Raw genomic sequence first — 7,851 nt, 5'->3', positions numbered from 1 at the left:
ACAAGGAACCCAATCCCCATAGCTCATTGTTCATTGAACATTCTTAATTGACCATATCCAGTGTACTCCTAGTGCTGGTTCCAAGCACTGAAAAATGGCAGGGTTGCATTTCTGCCAAATCAAAAATGCGGATCATCCCCTAGAGCTGAAAAAAAAATGTGTTTAATTTTTAAAGTATTTTTTTTATTATATTTATTATTATTACACACACACACACACACTCATGAATTCCAACTAAACAATTGGTGTGAAATGTGGGCACTTTATTTCAGTTTCTCATGTCACATTTTTATGTAGCAAATGCACTTCAATGGTAATCATTACACTGTCTGCGGAAAATAAAACAGTGCGTAATCTGTGACGGTGTCGGTCAAATGACAAATACAAGAAAAAAGCAACAGGACAAGCAACTACCGTCAGTTTGTTCCACTACATCAACCTAAGTCTAACATGTGCGAGGTGGAGACATGAATCAGTGCACAATACAGTGTCTTCACTAGCAAAAAACATTCAGTAGAGTAGCATTGGATTTCTGCTATGAAAAGCAACTGTTCTTTTTTTCTTTTTTAAATTGAAGCCAGCAAAGAAAATCACATGGTGTTCACAAAGAGTTCCAATGAATGGAGACATTCATTAATGCTGGTTTTAAAGACTCAAATACTATAAACTCTTTAACAGCAGCACTATACGCAGATAGCATCAAATTAACATGATTAAAATACTTTCTTTTCTTTCTTTTTTTTGCTGGTTAAAATGTTACAGTTCAACCCTCTTTATTCACAATATCAGGACAGAAAACGTTGTGACCTCAGTAGCAAATATGCTGGACCTGAAGCAGTCTGACATGCGCGATCAGTACTCAATGTATTTGAAAGGCTCAAAGCAAACTGTTTGATCATCATTATTATTATTATCATCATTATAATTATTATTATTATTATTAAAGTCGTGCGTGCATGTGCGTGAAAACAAGCGACGCAGACACAAAAATGGTTCACAGTCATTTCACAATCTTGAGTACTAAAGTGAGTTCTCTTACATATGTGTATGTACAAAGACAGCGAGTGTGTGTGTGTGCGTGTGTGTGTGTCAGTTGGTGTTTGTTTCTGTGGCCATTTCTACACGTTTGCCACTCTTTTTTCAAGTGTAAATAAACAACAACATAATGCTATTCAAACAAACCACGAATCCACCAGACGCAAAGCCTCACGTCGCCGAAGAACAAGTTCAAATTTCTCCCAGATTTCCTGCTACAGCACACGTCAGCTGACCAAACTACATCAAAGGCCGCGTAGCACCTCAGGAAATAGAAGTTGTTGTTTTTTTCACCACCCGTAAAAAGCAATGGGACTCTGAGGTTTGCTTGAATGGCACAACCATATTATTTATTTTCTTTACTCTGCAGCAGGTGAGGCCACCTCCTGACCCCCGGGGTTGATTAAGCCAGCTTCTGAGCAGTCTCCGTCTCCTGCTGGGTGACCTTCTCCTCAGACATGATGGTCATCCATGGTGATACTGAGCGAGTGATGGTCTGCTTGGCCATGTTGTAGTGGTTGATGAGGGTAAAGAGGCGCCCGCGGCCCCCAGGGCCCTGAGGCGGGTAGTTGCCGTACATCCCAGCAGGCATGCAGCGTCCTTGCTGCTCCAATGTGAAATGGAACAAGATTAAAAAATACCAAGAGGTGATGAATTAGTCTGCACCATGGACACATTAATACAAGTGCTACTGCTAAGAACGTAGCCTGTACATGAAGCTGTGAGGTAACAGTGCCAGCCACTACAACAGTGACGTCAATGGAAAACTGTTATAAAGTAAGAAGATTCTGTGACATTGGTTCTACAGTAATATTCACTTTAAAATGACATTTAGGAGGATTTATTGGCATAACCCATAAGTATGTTTGTATAAATGTATAATTACAGGACACTTACAGGGTCTTTGTTTCAGGGATGGTTGCTAATACTTATTACTCATACTTATTATGATCTTTTTGAATCTTGTACCTGCCAAATACGCCATATTACAATTAACTAAAACTAAGAATTAAATAAATAAAAAACTAATGAATAATCCAAAACTATTATAACCTTGGTGCAGTGCTCATGAAAAAGATACATGTCTGGGTCAGTTCTAACATCAGCTCATTTATTTGACATACTTGGGATAACAATAAAATGATAATTGTCACTAATGACAATGCCCTCTAAGTCTTTACCGTGAAAACGAAGCTGTCGGGGCAAGGCTGCTCGTACTGGTAGACCTTGTAGACCACCAGGAACACCACACACACCAGGAAGGCCAGGGCACAGATCACCAGCAAAGTCACCTGCAGATCACACAACTCTAATTAACATGTTCATCTCATTTATCAGTAACTTTTTGAACAGAAAGTGACGATAAGACAAGCAGCCTCCCTGGGAATCACTGGTGCAGCTCGTTAATACGTCGATAATAAGTTTTGAAATAAATGCTAATGAGCGACGAATAAATAACCCCCCCATCGCCTTCATTTATTTACATTTGTCATAAAGTTTTCACATCATACGGTTCCCTGACAGTAGCACTTTGCTCGTACACAGCTGAGACGTCACACAAATATAAAACTCCATGAATTAAAAATATAGAATATAAAGATCTATACATGCCTATGTCCATGTCTCGAGGTGTCCTGTGAACAGTTTTATAGGCGTCTCTTTTACTATTGTGGTCAATGGGAAAATTGCTTTTTGGGCCGTATGAGTATTTTTGGTTGCAGTACCACGATTGGCCACCATGACAAAATCTTCAAGGCAGAGGGGGCGGAGCTACATCCAGTTCTTATAATGCTATTTTCATCAGAAGTCAGAAGTACAAAGATATCGTAGGTTAGCCATTGTTAGCCCTACCAGTCCATAATAACGCTGGTATTTTGCAACAGCTTAGCAACATGTCTATAGTTAAACAGTAAACAGTACTCAGGGTATGTAAGGTTGCTCCAAGTTTCCCAGTTATAAATCAGAGGTCACGGGGCGTAACCTTCTAAATCCCAAGTTGCAGCTACAAATGGAACGCAACATTAAACCCTGGATTTTTTGATTATTTCTCATTTATGTTCTACTCTGGCTAACTAGTCTGTCTTTATAAATAATGGTATCTTGTTTCTATGCATGACACAGTGATAAAAAACAACAACAATGTTTTCTTTGTTTGACCAGGGACAATGTACAAAAAATCAGTCTTATGTAGAATGGAACAGAAGTACTGTAGTGGGTTTCAGCAAAATAATGTTCTCCCTGTCCTCGTCTCTTAGATAGAATAACAATATCAGTGAAAATCTTCTATAATTGTGTGATGGAAAAATCCAGATATAAACTTCCATTGAATGTCAGAATATTTTGATCATTTCTTAGAGGGAGTGAGACACTGCACATAAAAGTACTTTCTGTAGTGTTCCCCAGCATGTTTGACACAAATTGGATGACTTACAGCGCATGTCAATGTGAATAAAAAGACAGTATTCTCATGTGTCTTTGTGGATCCTGCCCTTGCACAGCAGAGGTGACACTACAAAACTAATAAAGAGGCACAAAGGGAGCTTATGAAAGAGATGTTCTGCAATGAAAGGGCTGCATGCAGCATTTCAAAGCTCCATTATGAGTGTACAAGCTGTGTTCTCTAAGACAGCAGTGTGCTCCTTTAGATATTTGGGAATTGAAGGGAAGCCTGTCAGTTTCATCTGTTGATTTTACTAGTTTGTAGTTTCTCTACTCTCGTCTCTTTGCACATATTGTACACACATAAACTGCCGTTTTTACTTTGACATAATTACATGTTTTAACCATCAAATCAAATCAAATAAAATGAAATAAAAATCAAATCTATGTTTTTCTAAAGCAAAAAGGGCTACAACAGCAGCAGAGCACTACACAATAAGATGGGAACAACAAAGGATGCAAATTCACAAAATTTAAATTACAGATGGACATACAGACAGACAGACAGACAGATAGATAGATAGATAACACCTGATATTGATATAAAATCAATATATTGCCCAGTCTAAGACCATGCACACAAATAAAACAGAAAACAATGTGTTTATTAAGCCGGTCAGAGGGGCGTTAAAGGAGGAGGAGGAGGAGGAGAGATGCTGCCATTTCGAGGCCATCGCCCTGGCAACAGCTGAATTAATGAGAGTCTCAGGGTGGGGTTAAGTGAATCATTGAGACGTTGTCTCCCTGTAGCAGGACTGTACATGAGACGTGAAGGTGAAAGGAAGAGTATTAGTGTAGTGTAAGTGGACAGGAGAGGCAACAGGACGACAACAGGGTGTGAGAGGTGATGCAGGAGAAGCACTGACACCACACTGCACTGCTGGGTTTTCAATAAAGTAAAATAAGCCTCATTTCTGGAAAATTGTTCTTATTTTTTCGCACTAGAAAAATCTCATTTTAAGAAAAAAAATATGTAACATTGTTTTCATAACTCCCACTACTCATTTGTTCTCTACTGGTGTGTATTAAGTTTGTGTTAAATTCACCATCACAGATGGGGTATGTGCAAACATTTTAAGTAAACATTTGTTAAAAGACAGAATTTCTTACATTCAAGTACAACTTTCTTAAATTTAAGCCAGTTTTTCCTCATTTTAAGGCACATAACAATCTGAAAGTGGCTCGATTTACACGCTGGTTTTAAATAATAGCCAAGCAAAATTTGCTTTCTCCATTTTTATTAAAACTAGAAATTGTAAATCAATTTCTAACAGGGTTGTTTTTGCAGTGCAACTGCAACGTTATCCTTACTTTGAGTCGCTCAGATACACCTTCAATGATGCTGATGGAGAACTCTGCAATTTTAGGAGACCGTAGCTTCCCTTTCTTGCTCTCGCCATCATAGTCCGCCTTTGTTTTCACTACCACCTGAAACAAACACGTCACACACACACACACATGCATGAGAGAAGATCCAGTTAGCTTGCAATAATAGCTTCATAAAGAGATCAACAATCTCTTTTCAGGAATACATTGATGACCCATTTGCCATTCTAAATTTTAATAAAGAAAACTATTTAACCTGAGTAGTAATAGCAGGGTCCAAATACCAAAATAATAACCAAAAGAAATGGCTCGCACACATGGGACTATATGAAATTTCCCAGTCATGGTTCAATAATTATGATTCAGGTTATTGTGATCATTGTAAAACTCTGTATAAATAAATATTGTTAGATTTAGCCACTGTGTGGCAGTGATTGGGTGTTAGTTTAATATCTCTTTTTTTATAATTTAAAACACATTGGGTTTCTTTGTGATGTAATGTGCTTTATACATACATTTGCAAAAAACTTCATTTGCAGACACTATTTTATTTTCTGAAAGTTTTCTCATGAAACTCATGTTACCAAAAAAACTAGGGATTTTAAACATTGTAAGGTGAAAATCTTCAGGGTCCAATGTGTAAAATGTAGGTGGCTTTATCTTCAGCCAAGATTTACAATAACATAATTATCTTAGTGTTTCATTAGCCCAGAATGAGCCTTTTATATTTATATCAGGAGCCAGAAGGCCACCATTTTGGACCACCATGTTTGAACAGGTGCCCACAATGGACAAACCAAACATCTTTTGAGTTTTGATGCTAACTGAAGGCTACATAGATTCTGGCTGGTGTGAGGGATATAGTTTTTACATTTACATAATAAGACAGAAACCTTACTATAGCGACTATCCTACACTTACAATATTATAGAGAGAGAATTTAAAGGATCAATGTGTCAAATGTAGCAGCAAGCTTGGATAAAATGGGAGAGTTGTGTTTGGAAGATCAGCCGTTAAGATCTTTCCATTTTTGAAAATAAATCACCAGGACTGTGTCTTGATTCATTTTAATGATTTTTCCCCAATTACAATTATCCTAATAATGGAAAGTCACCTTGATGGCCTTATTGTAAGAGCCTTTTTTTATCATAATGCACATACCGTTTTACACTGTCCCATCTCTAACCTAAATCAATGTGAAAATCAGAAATCTTACCTTATCTGGTGCAGGAAACTGCAGCTGACTGGCATCTAACGGTGTTATCAGAGGAATGGTGTCAAATCCGTCTTCAGAAACCGCCTTCCCGTTATTCTTCTCGCTGAAATTATTCCCCAGTTTAACCATTTTTCCCCAACACAAGACACCACAACCTGAGAGAGGGAAGAAGAAAAAAAACAAGCGCTTATTACGTCTAATGAGAGCAATTCCCCATTGTCCTCGTGCTCTTGTGTGATTTCACAAATCCTTCAAGGGAATCTGTTTCCAATCCTCTCATCACACGCATGTGAGCAGCACAAAGCCAACACAGACGACGTGAGGCGCTTTGTGGGCCATGACAGAGCCTGGTCTCCACAGAAGCGCAGGAGCCTTCGACATGATGACACCGATGCATCACACACACACACACACACACAGAGAGAGAGAGAGAAAACAGCATTTACCGCATTACTCACCAGCTCAGCCGAGTCTCCTTTATTTGTCCGTAGGTTTTAATGATGTGCTGCCTTTATTGTTCCAGCGCTGCTGCGTGCGTGTCCGTGCGTGTGTTTTGTAGGTGTGACGCAGCCGATTTGCGGAGAACTGGTGCACAATATGGCCAGATGGGTTTCCTCCTCTGAGCTGAAGCTGGATGATGCTGATGCTGATGCTGCTGCTGCTGCTGCTGTTGGATACACTGCAAGTGATGTAACAGCCCAATCTCAACCTCCCTCTCTCTCTCTCTCCCTCTCTCTCTCACACACACACACACAGAGTTTTGTTTCCATCACCTCAGAGGACATTGCATTGACTTCAATTTATTTCATGGAGACTTAACCATTAGCCTACTACTACTACTAAGGAAGACAAGTCTCCATAAAGTGACTGTGTAAACAGATTTAGGTCCCCATAACATGAGAAATACCTGGAACACACACGCAAACACAGCTATATTTTTTAGCCTATACATTTGGGAGGCCCTATCCTTAACCGGAACATAACCAGTCAATACTGAACGCTGACCTTAATCTAACCACAATTTAGCAAACTTAGCACTAAACAGAAATGAGGTTGAGCCTTATTAGGACCAGGTTTTTGGCTCCATGCATTCCCCTTGCCCCTTACTCTAACCTGAACCATCAGAAATAAATGCCTTACACTAACTCTGGAGTCTGCAACCTTCAGTATTGAAAGAGCCATTTGTGTCCCTTCTCCACCCAAATAGATTTAATATGGAGCCATAAAATTAAGATCATCATGTATAAAGTTCTATGTTGTACTGTTCCCACTACATGTTGTATACATCCAGTATGTTAACGCAGGTAAACAGCCAGCCGAACTCGAAGCGAGCTCCTTAAAAACAAACTTTTAAACTTGTACAGATAATAATTCTAAAAGCACAAGTTTGTGTCTTAGATTTATTTTCTGTAAAATTTAAAAGTTCCTTTTGTGTATACCAACATTGATAGCAGCTAACGGACTTAGCTAGCATTCATGCTAATCTAGAGACGTTTTAGGCTAACAATTGATTTTGTTAGTATGCTAATAGCCTTTAGGCTAACGATTGACCACATTAACATGCTAATAGCGTTTCAAGCTTTGTGTTACCATATTAACATATCAATTATGTTTATATTTGCATACAATATTAGTGCCAATTGTTTTCTTAAATGGCTAACATTAGCACTCATTGCTACCTTAGCTTGGACACACTTTTTTGACGCATATTTTAGTGGACAAAATATGAAACCACTTTTATTTATCACCTTGATCCACAGGTTGCAGACCCCTGCCCTAACCCTTAACCTAACCTTGACTTAAACCTAATTCTAACCCTAACCCTAAAAAAGAAA

At 38.7% G+C, this 7,851-nt stretch overlaps 1 protein-coding gene across 1 annotated transcript; it reads right to left on the bottom strand.

Annotated features, from left to right (window-relative positions):
• Positions 1 to 242: 242 nt before the first annotated feature.
• On the bottom strand, positions 243 to 6,694 carry LOC131460538 (neuronal vesicle trafficking-associated protein 1-like). The gene is made up of 5 exons (XM_058631133.1): positions 6,475 to 6,694; positions 6,017 to 6,171; positions 4,786 to 4,902; positions 2,217 to 2,327; positions 243 to 1,639 (listed from the first exon to the last, which is right to left on the bottom strand). Exons 2-5 carry the CDS (start codon positions 6,143 to 6,145, stop codon positions 1,439 to 1,441), a joined length of 558 nt encoding a protein of 185 aa, XP_058487116.1. The 5' UTR covers positions 6,146 to 6,171; positions 6,475 to 6,694; the 3' UTR covers positions 243 to 1,438.
• Between the last annotated feature and the right edge of the window lie 1,157 nt (positions 6,695 to 7,851).

Source organism: Solea solea, chromosome 6 (assembly GCF_958295425.1).
Source record: "Solea solea chromosome 6, fSolSol10.1, whole genome shotgun sequence".
Classification (NCBI taxonomy): Eukaryota; Metazoa; Chordata; class Actinopteri; order Pleuronectiformes; family Soleidae; genus Solea; species Solea solea.
The sequence above is the reverse complement of the archived record's forward strand: the minus strand, read 5'-3'. Positions and strand labels throughout refer to the sequence as shown.

Excerpts from the sequence above, each read along its gene's own strand:
- LOC131460538 (XM_058631133.1), bottom strand. The coding sequence starts at position 6,145 with ATGGTTAAACTGGGGAATAATTTCAGCGAGAAGAATAACGGGAAGGCG. Across the intron at positions 4,903-6,016 it reads AGTTTCCTGCACCAGATAAG|GTGGTAGTGAAAACAAAGGC; the intron begins GTAAGATTTCTG and ends TGTTTGTTTCAG. Across the intron at positions 2,328-4,785 it reads GTGTATCTGAGCGACTCAAA|GTGACTTTGCTGGTGATCTG; the intron begins GTAAGGATAACG and ends TGTGATCTGCAG.